The following is a 24,463-nucleotide window of genomic DNA, read 5'->3' on the forward strand; positions in this document are numbered from 1 at the left end:
CTTATTTACCAGCAAAAAACCTCCCATTCTGGCATGGCTTGACACAAAAGTTAATTTTTTGTGCCTTTCCAGGTTCTCATTTCTGGGCTTTGCAGCCCACCCGAAGGTCTCCTGCAGCACCAACATCCAGCCCTGCCATTCTGCCTGCTAGGATGGAAAGGAAGTGTTTAAGCAGAATTTTAACTGCTCAATAACTCAAATACTGTTGAGTCACTGTGTACAGGGGCTCAGCTTTTTCAGGCCGTGTACTCTGCCCCCTCGGAAAGTCTGACTGGTTTCAAGTCTCAAACTGTACCAACCTGTGCCATTCCCTGATGCCATTGGAAATCTTGTCCCTTGCCTGTTTGTCCACATTATTTACTCTTTAACTGCCCACACACAGGCGGGATGGGGCAGATAAAAGTCTCTTATCAAGATCCTCCTTCCATAAAGGACTTTCCACCAGGCCGGGCGTGCTCAGCTTAATCAGCAATGAAACCACAGCCGATGCCACATGACAGCCCCATAGCTGGGAGAGGCAAACCAAAAGGATCCTGTGGTACCTGAAAAGGATAAAACTTTGGAAATAATAACTTTGGGAAAGGATGGGTCACAGAGGAGCTGTGCTCACCCAGCCCTGGGACTGATGGCAGGGACGAGCGCTGACAGCACGTGGCTGAAGCTGCCGAGGTTTCATCAGCTTTTACAGCCCTGCTGCCACCGCCCTCGTGGAGCCAAGCAGAGGCTCGTGGAGGCTTGGCCATCGTCACTGGGATGCTCAGAGTCTTGGCTGTAAATCTGGGGGAAGAAAGGAACACCCAGCGCCCGGCGCTGCTCCTGCCCAAGGGCGGGGGGGGCAGGACCGCCAGGAGAAAAGCAAATGAGTCATTAATTCTCTGAGTGAAAGGAGCTGCTCCAGCGTCATGCAGAGTGTGGAAAAAGGCACTACCCCTTAATTAATTCCAAAGGAAAAATTAGGATCTCCCAGAAATCACTCCTGCAGCGGCAGACAGCAGAACTGATGTGATTATTTAGAGGCACAAGGTCGGGAGCATTGAGCCACCCACGCGGTGCAGGGAGCTGCTGTGAGTGTGGATGGTGCCAGAGAAGGTGGAAAAGGCAGAGAGGAGCTGCAGGAGCAGACGGACAGCAGGGAGTGCTGGGTCCAGCACAGTTTGGGTGAGGTCCATCCCAGCCACTGGGATTTGCAGCCATACAGAAACACCCAGCAATGAGCATCAGTTACCATTTAATTCACGTTAGTGTCACACCCCACGTACAGCCAGGATTACACCCCAGTCTGAAACCATAAAAAGTGGCATTTTGTACAGAAAACACATAATCATCCTTTATTCCCCAAAGCTGTAAACTCCAAAGAGCTAATGCACAAATAGAGACCTGCCAAACCTAATAAACACCCAAGAGCCAGGGGCACAAAACTCTTACACCAGAAGTAGGAAACTGTGGATTTGCTCTCTGAAAATGGAACTCCAAATACTCAGCCCTGTAGCGTTCTTCAAAGGCTGAAACTAAAAATTCATTTCTCATTTTATTTCCTCTTATCTACAGAATGAAATGCAGAGAATGAAATGGGGGAAGCCTTTGGGTAAGACACACGATGATAACTTCAACATCGTCTTCAGCTATTCATAATTTAGTGAGAGACTTAGCCTTAGACAAAGCAAAGAAAAATTCATCTAAAATAAATTATTCATCCCCTCATGGGAATAATGAATCTCTGCAAACCCATGTTCCCTCCTCTCCAGCTCTGCAGTGTGGTACCTCGTGAGCCATCCTGCACATGCACCTTGAGATAATCTGTCCTTGGGGAATGGCTGCTCAGAATCCCAATGTGCTTTCAACCATTCCTCCTTCTGTCACCTAGCAGGGAATCAGGAGGCAACAGCAGCTTTGTAAAACTGGAGTGATGAGAAACTGCTGTCCCTCCCCACAGGTGTTGTTATTGCTGCTCTTCACTCCCCATCCCAGTGAAGCTCTGGCTGGATGGAACTCATGTTCCTGGAGTCTGATCTGCCCTCCCTGATGTGCAGGAGTGATTTTTACAATCCCTGTGAGTACAGCCCCTAAACAAATACAGTCCTAAGGCGCAAACTTGCCCTGGTGGGGAGCACAACCCTCCCAGGAAGGAAGGCATGGTTGTTCCTCACCTGCCACACTGGTACAGGACTTGCCTTTCCTGTACATGCAAGTGAAGTTTGAGTTAAATAACACAGGCACGACTGGCTGATCTGCCCTACACCCGTGTGGGATGCACTCATGGCTGGGCATAGGCCTTCAAAGTCTCCCAGAAAGGGCACAGAGGAGTTTGGGAAGAAATCCAGCAGTGCTAATAAAAAGGTGAGGCCTCAGTGCATGGAGACTCCTTGGAGAAGCATCCACTGATCCCAGCCCTGCTCCACGCTGGCTCAGTGCCTGGGAGCCAGGAGCTGGGCCATGGGAAGAGGGAGCTGGGTTATCCAAAATATTTCACTGCTGGTTCTCCTCCCCTCTGCACTGCTGCAAGATGAGGCTCAGAGGAGCAGGAGGAGGAGGAGGAGGAGGAGGGCCTTGAAGCCTGAGGCTGCTGAAAGCCTCCTGTGCCACTAAGTGACCCTGGTGCCCTGACAGAGCCAACATTTCCAGCACCTCTCCCTGCAGGGCAGCAGAGGTGCCAAGGTGGCACATCCCTGCTCAGGACACTCCAGCTGGAGTGAGAATGAGGGGCTGGAGCAGTCTGACACTCGCTCCATGAAGGGCTCTTTGTGGAGAGAGGGACAGATGCTGGCCAGGAAGGATGGGAACTCCCACTGGGGACAGCAGATGAGCCCAGCACACACCAGGGAAGTACCAAGCAGCTGGAGAGGGCTCCACATGGGTCCTGCTTTAAGCTCTAACAGCAACAGAGGCTGCCAGCTGGTTGGCAGGAGCTTTGCCAGGGTGCAGAAGGCATTAATTCAGCCCTTTCCTCCTGTTCTGAAAAGGATTTGCCTTGCTGTTTCATGGTGCTGTGTGCATGCCTGTCCTGGGAGCAGGGGAGAAATCTGCCTTGGGGTTCCCTCCTGGGCATCTCATTGATCCAGTGGAGCTGCAGGTGTCTGGATCCCAGCTGTTAAAGGGTTGGGGTTTTGGTGGTGGTGATGGGGTTGGTTCCCCCCACCCCACAATAAATAATGAATCAGAGGAACAGCTCTGCAGCAGGGAGTGAGAACTGAGGGAGTGAGAACTGAGGCAAAACCCTCAGTGCTGCAGCAGGAGCTCAGCCAGGATAAAAGCTGCGACACCAAGTGTATCACAGCCAGACAGTCTCTGAATCCACCTGAATGGTTTCTGTAGCTGCTGGCTTCCAGGTGCCTCTGTTTTCTCCATCCCATGGGTCTGGCAATGCCCTGGGTATCACTCCTGCTAAGCTGAGGGCAACACCTTGGTCAGATTCCTCCTCCTCAGTCTGAAAGCGTCGCGGCACGCGATGGCTGAGAGATCACAGCAGGGACGGGGAGGGACAGCACAGGGGTGTAAATCACAACCTGACCAGCTCTGCTCCCCCTCCCTGCCAGCAGCCCCGAGGCAGGGAGCTCCCCTGTGCTCGCTCAGAGCCTCTTCTTGATGAGTTTCTCCAGTTTGCGGATGCGGGAGGATTCCTGCTCGGGCGTGGGAGCGCTCAGCGAGAGCGAGCCGGAGCCGTCGCCGCCGGGGGGAGGAGCGGGGAGGCGCAGGCGGAAAAGGTCCAGCATGCTGCTCTGCTCACTCCTCTTCAGGCCCTGAGGGAGCAAGGGACAGCACTCACTGACCTGGGAGCACCTGCAGCACAGCCCATTCAAACCTCCACCTCCCGCTCAGCCAGCACAAAGAGCTCTGGGTGATCCCGAGCAGAGCAGGTATCAAAATGTGAAATGAACTCGAAACTTTTTCTTCAGCAGCAACTCTACTTTCAAAGTAAAGATACACTTGTCTTAAAGCGCTTCTCTCATCCCCAAGCCCCTCAAAATTCACACTGAATTGAAGTCCCCAGCAATCCCAAAGCAGCACAGAAGCCCTGCACTGGTTCTCACCTTCATGTCGAGGATCTTCTGGAATGTGTCAGTGCTGCAGTCAGCGAGGAGCTTGATGTAATTGTCCACAAACACAACTGGGGGCTCGTGTGGAGCCATCACCACCTGCCAAGACAAGGAAAAAGAGATCAGACAAACAACAGGAATTAAAGGCAGTGCTCAGTCAACTCTGGCACAGGAGTGACAGCAGGGCTGGCTCCTAAAATAAAATGCTCAAGGAACAAGAAAGAGGCTGGATATGAGAGGGGTAAAGGTGAGTGAAGAGAAGCAGAGTAAGGACAGGGAGGAAGTTGGGTCTCTTTCAGCACAGCAGTGCTGCTCATGGGCTCTGCATCGTGTTTCAAAGGGCAGCAGGACTTTGTCTGTGGCCTGTGGGCTGGCAGGCACTGGGGTATTGTTAAAGCTCAAGATTTTATCATGTTGCAGGGGGAAGACAAGCTGGGGAGCTGCTCAGGGGACAGTCCTGGCAGTGGTGGTGACACTCACAAAGTCCCAGGAGATCAGGCAGCCTGGACAGAATCCAGACCCTCAGCTTGGCTGTGTGTCCCTCCTGCTCCCTCCTGCCTGGAGGCAGGACACACACAGTGTGCCACAGGGGAATGGGACAATGCTCTGGTCACTCCCTCAGTGCCCAGGACAGCGAGGGCCAGAGCTCTCTGCTCTGCAGCTCTCCTGACATGGCACCAGTGGGTGAGCAGTGCCTCACACAGCCACTCTGTCCCTGGGGTGCAGCTCCTCTTGGACACTCCTCTGGAGAGGAGGAATGAAGGATGGGAACCCCCCACCAACATCTGCCCAGGAGCAATCGTAAAAAACAGGGAAAAAATCAAAATAGCATCAAAGCTGGTAAGATGATCCCTCACTGATGTGCTTTTCTTACATAAGCAGCAAGCTCCACAGAGAACACAACTTTTGATAATGCTGGGCAGCCAAACCATCTTCCTGGGGAAGAGTGTGTGTGTGATTGTCTGAGTGTGTGTAAATGGGCAGAAACAGCACCAGACCAGACCCTCCCCTGTCTCCAAAAACATTTCCATATGTTTGCACTGACCCAGCTCACCCCACACTGCATTCTGTCACCAAGACATTTCTTTCTTCCCCAGCACTTCAGACCACTGAAACATCATAGCCATGTATACACTTATAAATCCTTAATTTACAGCCCTTGTAAAAATCCTCTGCCAAGATGAAAAGCTGGAGCTTCAGAGAGCGTGGCCAGAGGAGAAGGGGAAGAGCTCAGCAGGATGTGCATGGCCCAGGGCCCTCCTCCCCACTCCCATCTGTGCTTCGTGGGGCTCAGCTCAATGGACTTGTTTGTGCTGCCCATGGGCCCAAAGTTTGTCTTCCTGCATTACCTGAGCCAGAACAAGCCTGGGAACACAGACTGGAGCTCCCAGTGCTGTCAGCCTGTGGCTGTTTGATTTGCAGCTCTGCACACTGAGCCCTCACAAGGCCAGCATGGATTGTGTGACACAGCAGTGACACTGCTGCTGCACAGCCTGGGGACCTGCAGCACTCCATGTGCTGCTTTCCTCTCCAATGTGATGCTAAGGGTACACAAATTAACTCCATTACTCTTCTGATTCACACACAAGCTCCAAGGAAAGCCCTGCTCTGTACACAACAGGCACCAATCTTCCCTGCTCCCGTTAGCACAAACCAGGAACATTTTTTTTTATTCAGGTCATTTCTAGGAAAATTTAGACTACAATTCACTAACATTTCAGTCACCTCACTCCAAAAGCAGGGAGCTGGAGAGCTGATGTCTGAACCCAGAGCACAAACTCAGCTGTGACATTCCCCTGGGCATGGGAGCAGAGCCACCCTGAGCAGCAGCTGAGGAGGGACAGCCCAGGCTCCTCACCCCCCTGGCCCTGGCTGTGCTTTACAGGAGGCTCTGGCTGGCAGCTGCCTGTCCTGCCTGACCCCAGGTCCCACTAATTCCCTCCCAGGAATGCCTTCCCAGCATTGCTGGCCAGCAGGGGACAATCCCATCACCCAGGAGGGCACAACTGTGCCGCTCCCACAGCTCCTCCTGGGATCAAACCTGACTGCAGCACCAGCTGGGAAGGGCAGATTGCTTTGCTTGCTGCTTTTCATGAAGACAACACTCTGCTTTTGGGTCATTTTCCAGGCACCAGGTCTGGAAAATGAAAAAGGGCTCTGGTGAGTACAGTAACCCAGACATGTTTGCACTGGCTGTTACACTAGACAGTAAACAGGTGACTCAAGCACAGCTTGGCTCCCCTGAGTGAGGAGTCTGCACAAAGGCCTGGAGTAACCTGAACCCTGGGCTGTGCCCCACACCAGACCCTCAGGGATGCAAACTCTGATTTCCACCAGCTCCTGAGGGAACCTGGTGCCCCAACTCTCCAAACTTGAGCCGTTGGTTGCCTTGAAAAGTGAGGGTGAAAACTCCTTGGTGGTATTAGAAGAGAGTGGGGGCAAACCCAAGGGGAGTGAGCCAGGTCTGCAGAGCAGCTGGCAGAGCCCCCAGGCAGGCTCACAAACCTCATGTGCAATTGCAGATTGCTGCATTCAGAGGAAGGGCCCCCTGGAATTCACTGCTGTGATTCCCAGGCCAGCAGTCTGGCTGGCAGGGTATCAACAGGCTTGAGTTACCTTCAGGATCATTTCAGCCCGAGTCATGCCTTTCACCACTATCTTTGTGTAGCTGGCAGGAGCCTTCCTCACCACTTGGGACCCGATGGAGGGAAGATCCAGGAGAACCATCTTCAGAGAGTGAGTGTCCAGCAGCAGCTGCAAGAGTTAACCACACTCTGTTACACAGGCTCCTTCTACACCAAAATCCATCAGCTGCTCTAACCCAACATCCTTAAAAGTTTAACATCCTTAAAAGTTTAACATCCTTAAAAGTTTAACACTTCCCACACTGGAAGAAGCCCTGGTAATTGCACTGCAGAACAGGAGGGACTGAGCCATGTAATGACACTTCCAGGAGACAGGATCACCCCCATGGCTACAGATCAGCATCGTGGTTGATTTTAACACAGCACTGCTCTGCTGACTGGAAATCACTTCTGGCAGCCCAACATCTGGCACATCAGGCACAGATTTCCAGTCCTTCCCCCCAAAAAGTATGAAGTGAAATAGTCTTGGTTACCTGGAGCTGCATCATGATTTAGATATTGAGGTCAAATGAACTAACACCAGCCACACACACAGTCAGGTTTTCTGCACTTACTCAACCCCTTGATTGGGGTTTATTTCCTTAAAAACTGTCACACAATGCAGCTACACTGAGAACTGCTCACACCCTGGATGTTGTTTGTTTCTACCCCAGCAAATAAATAAGCAGCAGCCATGAAACTGAGCCCAGACAGACAGCACTGTCTTGTGACAAAATGCTGTGGGCTGGGGCTCCTTAGAGCAAAATTATCCTGAATACCACACTCCTCTGATTGCACAAAGTGTGTCTGAAGAGACAAGACCAGTGAAGAACAGAAATCTGAAATCAAACCAGAGGAAAGAGCAGCCCAAATTATTTAGACAGCAGTGAGTGTGAAAGCCTGCTGGGCTGTCAGCACAGCCAGAGCATTTCCTCAAAAAGGGAGCTCCTTCTGGAGGGACACAAAACATCCTGGGCACTGCAGAACCCCCAGCAGTGACCACAATCATGTGAACATTGAGTTCCTACATGTGCTGAGGCCAAAGGAACACAAAGGAGTGGCTGTGGAGGAGAGGCTGGCTGGAGTCTGCACCCCATTATCTGCAGTGTCCTTGCTGCTGCTGCCTTCCCATGGCTTGCATGAGAAGAACTGATCCATCCATCTCCTCCTGGAGCCAGGAAACCACAGCACAGATGAGCAGCTCTGTGCAGCCCAGGCTGCTGGAGCCCACAGCTCAGGCTGTCATTGCTGGGTTCCTGTGTGCCTACCAGGGATTCCAGAGAGGGAGAGATTCCAGGGTTGGGGAATTCACATCCTCCCCACATCAGCTCTCTCGTGGCTAACAGGAGCTCTGCACACTCTGCAGCCTTTCCCACAGGCACAGCTCCTGCAGACTCTGTCTCCTCACCCCATTTTCCATTCCAGGTCCCTGGCATTGCTAACTCACTGCCAAAGCTTGCTGGGGTGCAGAGTTGTTAAGTCAGAGAGGAAAACACAGAAAGCAAAACCCCACAGGTCTTGTTCCCTGCACTGAACACTAAATACCTCCATAAATATCACCCCAGCATTCATATTGCAACTGTAATTATCAGCAAACAGCAGGAAAGGCTGTGTGTAGAACCAGAAAGGCCAGGAAAATGGATTCCCCAGCAACATCTGCATCAGGGAGGAGAAGGTGGCACGGAAAGATGCTGGTGGGTGACCAGAGGGGTTCAAAAGATTTTAAGGGAATTGGGGTTCAACTTGCTGCAGAGAGAGTTCAGCTCCTGAAACCTCTGCACTCTCAACTCCAGGGATGTATGTCCCACTTGTAATGGCAAGGATTCACTGGGAATCAGCCTAATAAAAACCTTCCCAACCTGCTTTAAAGAAGCAAATTGGGCCTGTATTCCCATACAAGAATATTGAAAGCTTTTAACATTAGACACAAGCCCACTGCTGGTTAATCACTTGAGAAGCTTATTTTAAAAAGACTCCCTTTAATCACTCTCAGGTTATTGCTCATCACACAAGACAAACAGGCACTGAGCTTCACTCATTTGCTTTCCATTAAGGATGAGGAAGGTTTTGATGTAAAGCTCCTGTTTCCTTTTGCAGACACTGCTCAGAACCATCTTTGATGCCTAAAACCCAAGCAGCTTTGAAGGAACCCATTTGAAGTTCACAGCAGTCCCATTAGGGATGATTCTGCTTTTTTGCTTTTTCTTTCTTTTTTTTTTATGAGCCCACAGGAGTAATAAGCTCTATGTGCAGGGGACAGATGAAATCCTGCCTCTTCCAAATCCCATCCTCACAGGGTCCAGCCCATGGCAGGGTGGGAGATACCTCAATTTCCTGAACCCAAAAGCCATCAAATATGACAGCCAATGCACCTATTTCTCCTTACCTGTTCTGCACCCACCATGCTGATAGGTTTGCACTTGAAGAGATGGTTAATGAACTTGGGAATGAAGGAGCTGCAGGAGAGGTACAAAATGATACAATTACATAAGAATATTTGCAGTCAGACAGTCTTCTGTGGTGACAAAGCATGCAGAACCAAACCAGGATGGCTTCCACAAAGACACTCCCAGTGCCAGCTTCCCAAACTGATTCCAGACATGTTAAATGTACTAAATAAAAAACCCCCAACCCCTAGGCACAGTTCTTTTGCTTTAATCCCTCCTGATCTCCAAGTTTATTGAGAAGCTGCACACACACGCTCTAGAGGTAAATAAATTGCTATAAACTAAATATGAAGTATTGCAGTAAAAGGTCAGCAAACAAACAATTTTATTTATCAGGACTAGTCTCACTGCTCATGAGTGGATGTATCTTGACTGTATCCAGAACCTACATTTTCCTGCACACAAGTAATTCCATAACATGCATATTACACACTGAACTTGAGGTCCAGCCAAGGCTGGAGGTCTGCTGGGCCCTGGACACTCACACTGAGGCACCTTTCCAGAAAGCTCCTGGCCAACACAATCAAGACAAGAAAAAGTTTTGTGAAAAGGAAAACACCATTACCATACTTTACTGTCATGGGTTTCAGACTCAGAAAAATGACTGCCCAAGCAGAGAGAGCTTGGTGAGGATGGAAGCCCAATATTCATCACTTCAGAGCATCTGCTTGGGGTTCAGCTGATTTTTGCCTCTTGGTTTGAAGCTTTGAAGCAGTTTCATTGCAAAAGCACTGGTTGGGCACCTGCAGGACAAGCTCCTGCCCCTGGCTGCACCAAGGAGCAGCACCAGGAAAGCTCAGGAGCCACAGACTCTGTCAGGACCCCACCACTTGCCCAAGTCTTCCTCTCACTGCCTTGTTTTTAATGTACTCTCCTTCTTTCACATGTCCTCCTCTGGCTGAGTGCCTGCAGGGCTCACATTTCCAGCACTTGCCCATGACCTGGTGGCAGCTCCTGGGTTTTAATGGCTCTGTCCTGAGTCAGTCAGGTGCTGTACTCTGGACTGAGGCTGTCCATGCTGATGATGATCTAAATTCAGCATGGTTTCCTCCTTGCATCTGTTAAGCTTTTTGTTCCCTCCCCACAAAGCAAGGAGCACAACAGCATCTTGTTTGTCCTGCCACCTGTTTTCCAAGGCAGGACATTCATTTCTCATCCTTTCTCATGGAAAAGTGACAAAAGTGCAGCTCAGGCACAGAGCAAGCCAAGCTGCTGAGCAAACCCAAAGGAATGGCCCAAGGAGAGCCCTCACAAGCAAAGATTCCTTCCCTTTCCCTCTCTCAGACACAGTCCCTACCTCTCTCAGTGAATCATTTTCTCCTGGAGAGGTGTCAAGGAGAACAATTTCAAGCTACTGTTGAGAAGCAGCTACTGGGCTGCCCCGAGCAGTTTTGAATTTGGCCACCAGAGAAACAACCTTGGCAACAAAACAGAAAGAGGAGGAGGAAAAGAAGCTCTGACTCCTCCTGCACAAAAGCATTACAGTGGAGATTTAACCTATCTGTTTTAAAAGTCCATTTTTCAGGTCTATAACTAATTCCCAGAGGGCAATTAGAGAGTGATGAGCACAGCTGGAGCTGAGGTGATCCTATAAAATGATAAATTGGGAGCAGCTCTGGATGCAGCAGCTCACTGCTGGCAGAACAGTACAAGAAATTAATTGTGCCTTGATAGCACAGGTAGATCCAACTGTCCCTCCCTCTGCAAGGTCAGGCAGGGAGCTAAAGCCCATGTTGTGTATGAGAAACAGGGTGAGCCTCTCCTGCTGCAGGGGGGCACACTGGCAGCCCAAGCACCCCCTCCCCTGTTGGTTTTAATCTTCTTTTCTATATAACCACACAATCTCCCATAGACAGCATTCTGTCCTGCATGAAACAATTCCCAGGCCCCTCTGGATGGCCACCCACCATCAGTGCAGAGGGGTAAAGTGACCTTCCATCCCCACATGCCTCTTATTTCACGCTGCCTTATTGGAAACAGCTTCCCAACTCCAGCAGGACAGACAAGACAAACTGTAAGAGCCAAGGGCTGCTCTGGAATTTTTTTCCCCCCTTGGTTTTTATTTTTTTCCTGGACTAGCAGAGACCATCAAGAGCAGTTAGACTCAACAGAAAGCGCCTCTTGCCTAGGCTGGATTCAGTGCCTGGTGCTCTCAGAGTGCAGCAGGCAATCCTGATGTGAATAAAACGTGCATGTTCAGGGTAATGCTCTGCATGAGGCTCTGTGTTCTGAGTGCCTTTACTCCCTGCACAATCACAGCTAGACTGGATGCCAGAATTCATTTACAGCTTCAGCTCTAAAACTGAACCCAGCAACCCCCCTCTAGAAGCAGGTAAGTCCCCAGTGTAATAATAAAGCAGTGCAAGACAGATGAGGAACCTGAAGCACAGAAACCACAGCATCTGAGAGCCTCCCCTGCAACAGGAGTGTGGCTCTGCCAGAGCCTGTGTTTTCCTAATCCCCTGCACTGATGATGCATCAAACACAATGCCTTGCTGAGAGAGGCACAGACAGACTTGCAACCACAGTCTGTCTGTCTGTCTGTCTGTCTGACAGCCTGAGCCACTGCAGGACATCCCCCAAAGGTTCTGGTGTCACTGAGTCACTGCAGCCCAGGAGGGTTTTGCTCCACACCACCCTCTGAGCTGGTGACCAGCCCTTACCCAGGCTGAGCTTAGCCCTGAACCCTCCACATCCCAACCTTCCTCCACCAAACTCCTCTCAGTTTTTCTCTGGAGCACCTGGAAGGACCCAGCACTCACCAGGCCTGGCTGCTGCAAACGGAGGAGCCGCTTCCCCGGCCAGGGGAGAACTGTTTGTTTTTCCTGTCTCTCAGTTCTAATCTCTTCCTCATTGAGGTCAGGTCACAGACTTCCCAAACACATCCCAGCAGAGCAGCCTGGCTGCTGTGGGGTTTGGTTTCAAAGGAGAAGGTGCAGGGAGAGCTGAGCCCCCCACCCTGCCCAGCAGCCTCTCTGTCCCCGGGGAGCGCCGCTCGCACATTGGGCAAAACAAAGCAAAAATGACAAATTAGCTTAAAGGATTGATGCAATTTCTGATGGCCATTTTTCTTCTCTCCAGACTTGGCTCAGATCCTGCTGGTTTAAATTTAGTGACTTTAGCTGCCTTCTCCCCTGTGGTCCTGTAACTCAACACTCACGCTTTATACAATCCATTAGAGCTGAGAAGTGGCAGCTCACAAAGACACAGGCATTAACATGTGGAGAAGCACAAGGCCTGTTAAAAGGATTTTCAGCATTGTGGGGCACACAAAAGGCCAGGTATTTATATTGGTCCAGCCAGAATATTCCATTAAAATGCAGAGTTTCAAAAACACAAATATTTATAGGTATTAAAAGGTATTTTAAGGAGATTGGTGCTCCCTTACCATTGGGCTGGTTCTCCTTAGCACCAAGTTGCACAGATCCAGCAAAATCACATCCAGGAACCCATTTTACCCTTCTACATCTGATCCATGGCACAGTGAGCTCAGGACTGTATCTTAATTTTAATGTGCTGCAGATCAGAGCTGCAGTTGTCTTAAAAAATGTTTTGGAGAGGAGCAGGGGCTTCTGTGCTCATGGATGAGAACACTCAGCTTAGATGGGAACTTCCCTCAAATCTGAGAGCTGTTTCATCTGGAGTTTACTTGGTATGTGCCCAGCAATAAAGTTAAAAGGGAGGCAACTAAGCTGAGGTATTAAGAGTGTGCTGTGAACAGCTGAATAAATGGGGGGTTTTATTTATCACATAAAATTCAAGTGTAACCACACAGAAGGTTTTCATACAATAAATTCTCACTGAGACAGCGTTTCAAACAGTGATTATGGGCAACATCCCAACATGATTTATCAGGAGCTGCTCCTTAAAGCAAACTCATGAGTACCCTGAGACAGAGAGGGGGATGAAACTCTCAGGTTGAGCCTCCCTGCTGTGAAAGCTCCCAGGATAGCTCCTGCATCCCACCCTGCCGAGGCAGGAGCTGCAGCTCAAATCTCCAACCCACACAGTCCCTGCCAGGCCACAGAGCTTATTTCAGGCTGGTTACCTTATCAGAGATGAATGAAACATTAAGGTATTTCAGAGTGACACATGACACGCACGCCACTGCCCTGCAGTCCACCAGCAGGGTCACATGTGCCACCAAAAGCAGCAGCTACAACTGGCACAGCCCTCCCAAGGGCTTTTCCTGGGGCATTGCCACGTGGAGCTCAGCTGGCCAAAGGCAAGCAGGGAAGAGCTCAAAGTATCTTCCCAAAGAGCTGAATTTGTGTTTCAGACAAAGTTTGGATGTTCCACCCTGAATCCAGCATTTCTGTCTCATCTGCCACTTCTGTGATGCTGCTCAACTTTAAGTGACTTGCCAGGAAGATACTTTAATACCCCCCAATGCATTTAAATGTGAATTTCCCCTCCTGACTGGGCTATTTTTTGCACAGAAAAGCAGCTTTCAGATTGTGAAGGTAAAATATACTTCTCACACATGCCCTCCTTACAGGGCAATGTTATTTTGTGGCAAATTTCTCAGTACCTGGAAGCCCCATGGAAGAAAAGTACATTTCCCCACAGCAAGAGTCATAGCTGAAGTCAGATATTCAAAGTCTTTTAAAGGTGCCCAACCCAAAACTTTCTGCATTTGGCAAACACCAACCAGTGACCATCACACTGTTTTATGGGATGAGCTGAATAAGGTGTCTGTGTGGGTAACTTACTTTGCAAATTTTATGCAGAACTGAGTGAAATACTTCCTCGTGGAGGCCAGGTTGTCACGGATGATGGGGACATTCTGTTTGATGTGCAGGATCACTGAGGTGACATAAGGACTCTGGTCACCAACATGTTCCACATTCTGCCACTGCATCTGCACAGAGGGGAAAAAACAACCAAAAAAATGACTGTTTAATTCATCAACATTCAAGTAATAAGTAAGGGAAACTGTACAAACTTCCTGCCAGGGGGTCTCTAAGGAATCATTTAGAGACTGCCTCTGCAATTCACCACCAAGGTCAAGTTCTTCATCATTGAAGTGATTGGGCAAAACCATTCCAACAAGAAGACCCAAAGAAAAGCCAGAGCAGCCCTTTCTGCACCAGAGCAGAGACTGTCACCAGTAACCCACACAAATGGGGACCACTAGGATTAAAAATGGCCTTTGGAGCACACCAGGCTGCTTTAATATTTAACAGTTTCCAATTTGCTGGGATGAAGTGCCCATATAAATCCTGATTACAGGCATTTGAGAAAATATCTGCAAGCTTGCAAAGTCTGGATTCCTGTATGGCAGCCAAGACTTTAATACTGGTGAGACTGATGACAGATAGATGGAAGAGGTAAAAAGTCTTAAAGTCCAAAGCACTCTACACCAGAGCAGCTCACTGAAAACACTGCTGGTGTACAAGCCAGGATGCCCAAGCCCAGCTCTTCCAAATGCATGTAAAAAGTACAAAACAAGAGGAGTTACTCAACCTCCCATTTTGTTTTCGTTTATTCTCAGCAGAACTGCAGGAGAACAGCCCCTGTGAGCCAGATGTGTGGCTCTCTTGATTTTCTCTGAGCCTGGTTTGCAGTACACAGGGTACTCCCAGTTTAAAACAAGTGGAAAAAACAGGAAAAAAAAAAAAAAAAAAGAGATGATTGGGTCTGGCCTGGCCATGTGTATGTACCAGAATTTCACTGAGGAACACAAGCACCCAGAAAAGCACACTCAGTTCTGCTGCTGCTCAGGACTCTGCAGTGTCCTCCCAAAAACTCTTTGGAGATCTGTTCCTCATGCTGGAGATGAGACAGGAGGAAAACTCATAGGAAATCAGGAGAGGAAACTGGGCACATATGGAAGATGAGCTTTTTCCTTTGAGGAGCTGTTTGTCCTCAAACTTGTTTTCCCAAGCTCTGGATTTTGCATATAAAGTTTTTTATTCCTGGTTTTAATTTAATTTAATATGGCTACTTTGCCCCTTGCAACTCAGCTGACTCAACTCCATCCAAACAACCCCAGCCCAAGTGACTTAGTGGGAAAGAAAAGCCAAATTCTTTGCAAAACCACAGTGTCTGAGTCTACACATGTCCCACTAAAGCTGCCTTTATTTAAACCAAACAAACCAACCCCAGCCTGCTGCTCTCACATCAGCTGGGTGGCTGGAAGGGATTTCTCTCTCATCACCTGCTCCACAGGTTTTCAGAGTCACAGAACATCCTGAGTTGGAAGGGACACACAAGGAGCACCAACTTCAACTCAGACACCCCAACAATCCCACCCTGGGTCTGGGATTGTCCAAACACTCCTGGAGCTCTGGCAGCCTCAGAGCTGTGACCATTCCCTGGGGAACTCCAGCATCCTCTGGGAAAAAACCTTTCCCTAAAATCCAACCTAAACCTCCCAGCTCCAGCCATTCCCTCAGTCCTGTCACTGCTTTCCTGCTTTTCTACTCCTCATGGGGCTGATCACATCAAAACAAAATATTCTGTGCCTTTCTCCCTGATGGATTCACACATTTCCTTCTTGACAGAGCAATCCTCACCCAACACACCATCCCCACAGAATGGGAACAGCCAGAAAGTGGGAAGGGACTGCTGAGCTGAGTTATTGCACCAACAATGAAACAGTAGCTTTTTCATTTTGTTGGTCATCATTCCAAAAGCAATACTTTACAACCAAACCTTTAAAGCATGAAGAGTAAAAATAGCTCTTTTGTTGTGTGTGTATGTGCATTGTGGGTGTGTTTCACCCAAAAAAACCCACCCAGTAGCTGCAGAGAAAGGAACAGCACCACACACTGAAAAGTCATCAAAAGAAATATGAGCCCAACTCTGCTGGTAAAGCTTTGTTCCTGTCCTTTTAAATTTATTCTTCTTTTTCCCTTGTCCTGTGTTTTTCCTTGGGATATCCACAGAGTTTACAAACACAAGTTGGAAATGAGTGCAAGGAACAGGAGCAGGGAGATTTCACTGCAGGGAGAAGCCCAAAGGCACCTGCAGGCTGGGAGGACACACAAGGACTGGAGGAGCTGGTGCTGCCTCCTGCTTCTCACAACAAAACACAGGGATGAGAGTAAAACAGGCAGGAGAAAAGAGAAACCATGAGCAGAAATGGGGAACCCAGGGAAGGGGCAGGGGCTCAAGGGTGGCATGATGTCCCCAAAGAGCCACCAGCTCCCTCCCTGTGTCCAGCCCTCCAGAAAAGGGGTTTGTGATGGAGCAGAGGATGAATGAACCTTCAATTCTCCCTGTTCACTGCACGGTGCTGTGTCCCCCAAAGAGCCACCAGCTCCCTCCCTGTGTCCAGCCCTCCAGAAAAGGGACTTTGGGGTTGAGAAGAGGATGAATGAACCTTCAACTCTGCCTGTTGCCAGCAGCATCCCCCTGCCAGCTTCCCCTGCAGGCTCCAGCCTGGGCACCTGCAGAGGGGCTGGGAGGGGAGCGGGAAGCGCTGCTGGCCCCGAGTTTGGGGACAGGAGCTGGGCTCTGCCTGTCACACCCTGCCCTGCCACACTCTGCACGTGTTCCAGGGCTCACACACTCTCCTGAGAGCTTTTAATTAGCAGCTGTAGCTCTGCCTGCTCTGCTCTCAGGGTTTTCTCTGTGTGTGGAGTGCAGAAATGATTAAAGCCCCGCTCTGTCCACTCGGCTGTGAGGGCACAGGGAATTGCAGCTGGGCCAAAAAAGGTTTCAGGAAAATGTAAAAAGCCAGCAAGAGGTTGATGTGAGGCACTAAAATGTCCCCCAGCCCCAGTTCCAGGCACAGTTTTGAATATAAATTGATGCTTAATTCAGCATGTAAATCAAGCCTTAGCCAGTGCAATCCATAAATTTAATTGGGGCGAAAATATCCCGTGCAGATTAGCAGTTCCCTCATCCCAGAAATGGAAAAGGAAGCACACCAGGCAACATGAGTGCCTGCTACAGATCAGTACAGACACATTAACAGTTCTTAGCTATCCAGAATATCACAACAGGAGGGTTTAGGGCAAATTCTCCTCCCACCCACATCCCAGCTCCCCGTCCTACAGTCCTGTTTAATCATCCTACACCTGCTGTAAAGTCTGAGTAAGGATTATCACCTACAAGTTTTGTAATATGGGACCTTCTCAGCGTTTACCATTTTCTTCAGAACACACCAAGTAAAGAATCATGGAAACCAAGCAGCATTCCCAGCTGAAAGCAATATTCCTGATGCTGTTTTCTGTGTTAAATCTCTCAACGTGGCCTGCAGCCAAAGTGGATTGAGAGGTTTAAGCATTTCATAATTTACCTCTATAGTTCCTCAACATTTTTGCAAAGAAAAAAAAAACCAAAAAAACCCCAAAGCCAGACTCCAACAAAGGACTGGGAATGTTCAATCCTGGAGGACACCAGAGTGAGGTAAATGAAAAGAAACTAAACAAAGGAAAGCCCTAATGGAGCATGGATCTTGAGAGAGCAAAATTGGAATGGATCAGCCACACAATCTTTATTTCTCTAATATAGGCTGAAATTTTACATTTCCAAATACTAGCTCTGTGTTTAAATAATTACATGCATTTCTTATTGAAGTGTCAGAGTAACAACCCAGCCCTGAAGGAAAGGGAGGAGGAAGGTGAAGGGAAAAAACCTCTTGCACCAAATCCAGGTCTAATAAAATCACATAAAAGCAACTCTGTCTGATGCAAATAGAGGAGTGTGTGCACAAGTGACAAGTATTTATTTAGCTAATTTCATAACACTTAAACTTGTTTATATATCATCAGTCCCATCACATGTGCTGCATTTTACAAAGACAAAAATAAATGGCCTACCAGCTGCTGCTTTCTCAAGGTTGTGGTTTACTTGGGTATAAACAGTGAGAGCTAAGTGATTTAAATATTCCTGTACTCTGCAGCTTCAGGAGATCTGAGGGGCTGCCACAGCACACAGGCAACACCTGAAGTGCTGAGCCCTTCCTAGTGGTGTTATTTGACTGGGCAAAAAAATCCTCTTTCCATTTGGAACCTGTACAAGCTCTATTACCAGCTGCATTCTACTTCAAATATTAGCTGGGGGGTGGTGGGGCTGGTTACAGCTGGAATACATCATAAAGCAGAAAGCTATTAAAATTCATGGCAGCCAGACAGTGTGTTGATCCTACAAAAATGGAGCTCTATGTTTAATATTTCTAATTAAAAGGAAAAAAAAAATATAGTTCAATCCACTTTTGTTGTCTTCACCTCTGTCTAAAGCAAGTCTGGGTTTTCACAATACTTTGGCAAGGAAACACAGCTCTGCATTTCAAACATATAAAAGCCAGCAGTGTAACTGCAACAAAATCCTTAAGCTCAGTCCTAGGGGCCTCTCCAGGAATGGCTCCATATGTCCTTGAGAGGATCACAGAGGCAATAAGGCTCAATCTCAATTCCACATCACCTCCAGTGTGGAGTACCTCCATTTCAGAGCCCCAAACAAGCAGCCTGGTAAAACTCCCTGCCAAAGAAGACAAAGGGGAGAGCAAAACCTGAAGGTGTATTTGGAATTTCACGCTGACAAAAGTTTTTCCAAATTTGAAATGTTCTCACTGGCATTGGGAGTGGAAAGAGAAAGCCTTGAGTACTCACTGAATGTATTTCATTGTCTGTAGGTTTTAATGTGGTGCAAAAAGCCTGGAAGCTCTAATCTGAATAATAAGAGGGTTTGGAGTGAGGGATGGATTTATAAATACAGCAATTGTTGCTGTAAAAAGTAAGAAAAAAAAATCAGAGTAAAAAAAATGTTATCAGTAGTGAAATCAAGCAATCAAAGCACACAAGAACTCCACATGGATCTTAAGGTGACCTGTTCTGAAAATCCACCCCTACCTTGCTCATGGCAGTCAGGGCAGGGTCACAGGCTGCATCCAGGTCCTGCACTAACAGCTGGATGCTGTTGGAGATCACACTGCAAAAAAGGGAAAAAAAAAAAAAAAAGAATCAAGCATGAGTTTCAGAATCACACTGAGTAACAGAGTGCCAGAACTGGAGCCTTTGACTGTGAGAGGAGGAAAATCCTCCACTGGCTGACAGCAGCACTGTGATGTGAATGCACACAGCTACAACTTGTACTGAGGAGGAGCTGGGAAACCCTGCAGGGAGCTGCACAATGCTTTAAAGTGGGCTCCAGGGGAGACAGGATGTTTTTACAGTTGACCTTTCTCTGTTTTAACACAAATAAGGGGCTGGGGATCAAAGGTGGCAGATGAAGAGGAGAAATCCCCAAGCACCAAGCCCAGACTGGGATTCAGCTTCACATTTAATCCAGTCTGTGTAACACCAACATTTTATCATCTCTCCATTTATTCACAGCCAATATTCTACTGCTCACAGGATCTCGCGCAGAGGATTTTAAAAATGACATCTGCATGAGTTCTGTGTCTCCCATGTGTGAAGATGAAGGCAGATGTCTTATTTACACTATGTCTAGGACTGCTGCCATCCATTGTTTGAGTTCCTGAGACATATACCAGACTAAAGGACACATTAGTCAAACACATTTCCCTCCCTTCCCCCCCCCCTTTTTTTTTTTAATTTTGAACAGCATGATATTGCTTTGAGACATATTTAATGCCATCATATTATGATGTGAATAGAGGTGCAGCTGATCCTGAAACAACAGCCAAGAAACTCTGCCTGCAGCAGCTCAGAGCCCTCAGGGGCACAGGACCAGCACCCCCGCTGCAGACAGCTTCTGCTAGGAGCAAGAACTGATTCTGTTTCACTAAGCACAGTTTTTAAAAACAGTGTCAACTTTAAATCTGCCACAGATGCGTGTTTACAACCTCAGGATTATATTTGTAAGAAGCGGATTTTACTTTTGCTCTTTCTCATGATGGTAGCACAGATGAGAATCACAGGGCTGTGAGAAATCTGAGCAATGCTTCCTCAAACCATCTTTCCTCTCCCTCATTGTCTTTGTGAAGTTTTGGACACTACTCTGGGGTTCACTGTTCAAAATATCTGTAAGTGTCCACCTTCTCACTGAGATATGGTGTCACCCACATGTCATTCTCACCTGGGTTTGTTCTTCACCACAACCCAGAAAAGTTGCCTGTTCCCTTTCCTACACCTCCAGCACATAAAGTCTGGAACAGGATGCAAAGTAAAAGACTTCCTTCAAAGCAATCCATTTGTTTGTAAAGGCAAACTCATGAAAAATCAGTTGGAAAAATTAATATAGGAGGTGAAGTGACTACAGGCTTCAAGTTACACCATCTAAAACTTGCATTGGGATAAAAAAAGCCTGTGACTGTTTCTGCTGGTGCCTCTGCTTCTGCTGGGCACTCCAGAATCCCCTCCCTGGGGGATTCCTCCAGGCCAAGGGAGCCAGACTGAAATAAGCTGAAATCAGCACCCTGCAGGGCCCCTGCTGGCACTGCCTGGCAGGGAGGAGCTGTGCTCAGCACCAAGGAGCAGCACAAAGCTCTGAGTGGGTGGAAAATGCCTCCACCACCATTTGTGTGTCCACGCTCAGGAGTCTGTCAGAAGTGCAGGCTCTCACCTGAAAACCACAAACCAGGGAGAGAAACTCGTTTGTCTGCACTTCAGAATGAACTCCTGCCATGGAGGTGCAGCAGGAAAAGTGCTGGGAACACAGAGGATCACACCATGCTGAATGAGAGGGTTTGGTTCTGCAGGAAAACACTTCCAGTCCTCAGCCAGGCAGCAGTGGGTGACTCCTCACACAATCCCTGGCATGCACAGAGGGGTGGATCAGGGAGCTGAGCCCATGAAGGAGCAGGGCAGCAACCCCAGTGAGCCCAGCACCTCAGGGGTTCTCTGAGTGCTGCCCATCATTTCACAACACAGACCAACAGGGAAATGATGGGTTTCTGGATTTGCATTACAAACATTTTTCTTTTGTGGAACATCAAGAAGAAGTTCCCATAATTTCTCCAACTTTCCTAAAGAAACTGCTTTGCCACCCCAAGGGTAAACCCCTCCTTTTCTCCACATTTGGGGTGGTTCTGCACCCTCCTTTCTTTGAAAGAAGAAACACTTCCCAGGGTGCATAAACAGCATTTTATCACTTATTTTACGACTGCCTAACAAGACATCAAATCCCAAAAGAAACCCCTTGTTTGATGTTGAATGAGCCAGCAAGGTTTATAGCTCAGACTTCCACTGACAGAAGGCTGGACAAAGCCCTCAGCTGGAACAGAATGAAAGTCAATTAAAAGCCTTTGTTACAAGATATATCAGCCCTGTCAGTTGGACTTTAAACCTGTCCAAAGCAGCAAATGTGAGCTGTACATTAAACAACTTCCAAAACACTTCACATGGGCTGTCTGAGGCAGCCACTGTGGAAATCCAGCAGCCACCTGAAGCTGCTGGCTCCTGATGGCAAAACTCACCTGTCCATGCTAAGAAAACCCCACCTTATGGCACATTTTATTTCTCTTTTCCTGCTACCTTGCTTGCTTTGGCTGAGCGGACACAGCAACCTTGAATTTCAGACAGGGATTCACTCCTAAAAAGGTCTGAGAAGAGCCTGGGGGGAAGGGAAGGGAAGGGAAGGGAAGGGAAGGGAAGGGAAGGGAAGGGAAGGGAAGGGAAGGGAAGGGAAGGGAAGGGAAGGGAAGGGAAGGGAAGGGAAGGGAAGGGAAGGGAAGGGAAGGGAAGGGAAGGGAAGGGAAGGGAAGGGAAGGGAAGGGAAGGGAAGGGAAGGGAATTCTGTGCAGCCTGGAATGGAGCCTGGGACCATGTGAAAGAGCTGGATGGAGACTCACTGGGATCCTGTCCACGGCAGCAGAAAAGCAGGAATCACAGGAAGGAAGTCTTCTGAAAAAAATATCTTACTGCTATCTGGGCTGAATCTTTGTTTTAGGGAGAGGAGGAGCTGGTGACAGGGATTATTTTCCCAGTCTTGCCAAGATATTCTTTTGTCTGATAAGAGGCAAAACAACTTTTGCCTCAATTTTCTTGTCTCAAAAAATACATTCAATCTGTCTGTCAGGGGTGGAGAGGAAAGGATGTTAGAGCAGAATATTTTTAGCACCGCTACATGAAAAGTTATTTTAATGAATGATAATCTTCTCTCAATTATAATCCCCAAATATAAGATTGGATCAGTCTTTTATGTCATCTGAAATGGGGTTTGATCATCCTGACAAGGCTGCTGATTACCAGGGGGAAGTTAAAGCAGGAAGGAATGTACTGAAATAGCTTCCTTTCTTGAAATGTAGCAGCCACCTCGCAGAGCTGCCAAGATGCAAATGATGTTTCAAATGGAAACTCACTATTTCCTTTCCCTTTTCCAGTGCTCTTGTTCCTTTGGCTTGGGCCATGGGGAGCAGCTAAAGCCTGTGCTAGTGCTCAGCCAGAGGATACCATTCCTGAGCAGGGAAATGCCTGTGCCCATCCTGTGACACCAGGATTTCGGGATTGTTTTTACTCCAGCACCATCTGGCTGACAAAAGGGGATGTTTGACACATTGTGGGGAGAAGTAAGTGCTGGACATACATGCTGAAAGTGTCCATCTCTCCTGTCAGGTTGATTCTCTCCATTAGGCTTGTATCCACTTTTTCTTTGAGCTTCTCTTCCAACTGTTGGGAAACAAAACAAGCAACAGGGAGATCAGGTTTCCACCTCCAAATAATTGTTCTTGAAAACTTGTGCCCTGGAAAGGTCAGCTTCTTCAAACTTCATCTGTGACCAAACCATATCCAAAACACACCCAGTGACACTGGAAATCTTTCCTTCCTGGCATCCCAGAGGTGTTGATTTGCCAGGATGGCCCATGGTGGCTCCATGTGCTCAAAGAATGAAAGCTCCAAGGTCAAATGTGTAACTCTAGTATGACATGCTACCGTGCTAGCTTAACACTGTGGCATCTGTCCTGCTAATAAAGATGTTTCTCAACACTCTGCCCGTGCCCAAACTGCAGAGGAGGAGGAGGAGGATTGCCAGACCTAGTGGTGGAGAGGCCTGGATAGAGCCAAACATCACAGCTCATTGCTGACCCATGGCATTTTGGAAGCACCTGAATGTAATGAGTGGAGTGGCTGCAAATCACATCAGCATAAATTCCTCCTCTCTCCACTCCACATTGCCCCAGTATTTCATGCAAGTATTTTCCCAAAAGCATTTTGAATTATTGTTGTGCTTGTTTTGATGAAGGGGAGATAATGAACAGAGAATCTTTAAAAAAAAAAAAAAAAATTGGCCCCCAATCCAAAACAAATTATGTAACAAGCAGAAAAGGATTGACCCCAAAACTGATGCTGCAAAGCAGGATTACAAGCAAATTACTTTTCTCAGAAAATCAATACTTTTCTTTCTTTGAAATACAGAATGAATCATGTAGAGCTCAATAATCAAATGGATTTTTTTATTACTTTTGGCTGTCCCAGTCTCCACAGCAACACAGAGGAGGGGCTGGTGTCTCCTCAAAGCTCACCTGCTGGGTGGTGGCCAGGCAATACTCTGCAGTGCTCAGGATGCTGCAAATGAGGCACAGTTCTTCTAAAGTAAACTTTGCCACTTCAGAGCCTTCCTTTTCTTTCAGCAAACTTGTGATGGTGAGCCCACCACTGCTGCTGGTTGTCCTGGGAAAAAAAAAAAGGCAAAATGATAAAACCTGTGAGGTTTTTGAGAGTACAGACACTCAAGGTGCAAAATTACTGCTGGATTTTAATGCCATAAAAGGGCTTTATGACCACAGCCCTAAACCCTGTGCAATACAGGACATCAAACCCACAACTGCTATTTTGGTGAGGGAATTTCTTTTCCAAAGAGTTTTGTACCAGGTCTTCAAGCAAAGGACAACTCACTCATTGACAAGAAAACAGATTAGGATGCAAGTGGAACACAGCCTTCCCCAGGCAGCTTCACCTTCACTGCCAGTTATCCAAAATCTAATTACAGACTGCAGAAGGATCTCAGAACTATCAGGAAACTTGTCATATTTATCTCTGCAGCACTAAACAGCTGTCCACGTGCATTTGAGACTTTGGCAACCTGTTTTAAAAGCTGATGGTATCAACAAAGTAAATTATGGAAGATGTGCCTTCCCCTCCACTGCCTTCCAGTGAGCAAGGTTCATGTATCAACAAAGACAGAGCAGTTTAGAGGCAGGAAATTCCCTACCTCTCAACTCTTTATAATCCAAATCCATTAAAAAAAAAATAGGACAGTGATATTTATCTTGGACAGCAAAAATGGAGCACTCAAAAAAAACGTGGATAAAGAATGCAATTGAGGTCTGATGGAGAACACACATTAAATTTATCTTTCCACTTGTCTGGATGGAACCCTCTCCCCTCCTTCCATCTGTGAAAGGTTTTACTGGTTTCAGAAAGTCATTCTGCTGCTCCCAGGTTTACAAAGGAAACAAACTGAAGATGTTAAAAGGCAAATAAAATTATCTGCAATGGAGCTT

At 47.8% G+C, this 24,463-nt stretch overlaps 1 protein-coding gene across 2 annotated transcripts in view; it reads right to left on the minus strand.

Moving 5' to 3' along the window:
• Positions 1–1,211: 1,211 nt before the first annotated feature.
• Positions 1,212–24,463, minus strand: part of VPS53 (VPS53 subunit of GARP complex) — a 64,602-nt gene continuing 41,350 nt past the window's right edge. For both annotated transcript variants that reach the window (XM_071447533.1, XM_071447532.1), the window contains exons 15-22: positions 23,483–23,630; positions 22,546–22,628; positions 18,909–18,987; positions 13,818–13,966; positions 9,045–9,114; positions 6,651–6,788; positions 4,029–4,133; positions 1,212–3,737 (exon numbers count right to left, since the gene is read on the minus strand). In XM_071447533.1, the coding sequence (XP_071303634.1) occupies positions 3,567–3,737; positions 4,029–4,133; positions 6,651–6,788; positions 9,045–9,114; positions 13,818–13,966; positions 18,909–18,987; positions 22,546–22,628; positions 23,483–23,630 (943 nt within the window). In that variant the 3' untranslated portion in view covers positions 1,212–3,566. The remainder of the gene's footprint in view (positions 3,738–4,028; positions 4,134–6,650; positions 6,789–9,044; positions 9,115–13,817; positions 13,967–18,908; positions 18,988–22,545; positions 22,629–23,482; positions 23,631–24,463) is intronic.

This window comes from Agelaius tricolor, unplaced genomic scaffold (assembly GCF_023055355.1).
Source record: "Agelaius tricolor isolate 1412-34295 unplaced genomic scaffold, bAgeTri1.0.p SCAF_25, whole genome shotgun sequence".
Lineage (NCBI taxonomy): Eukaryota > Metazoa > Chordata > Aves > Passeriformes > Icteridae > Agelaius > Agelaius tricolor.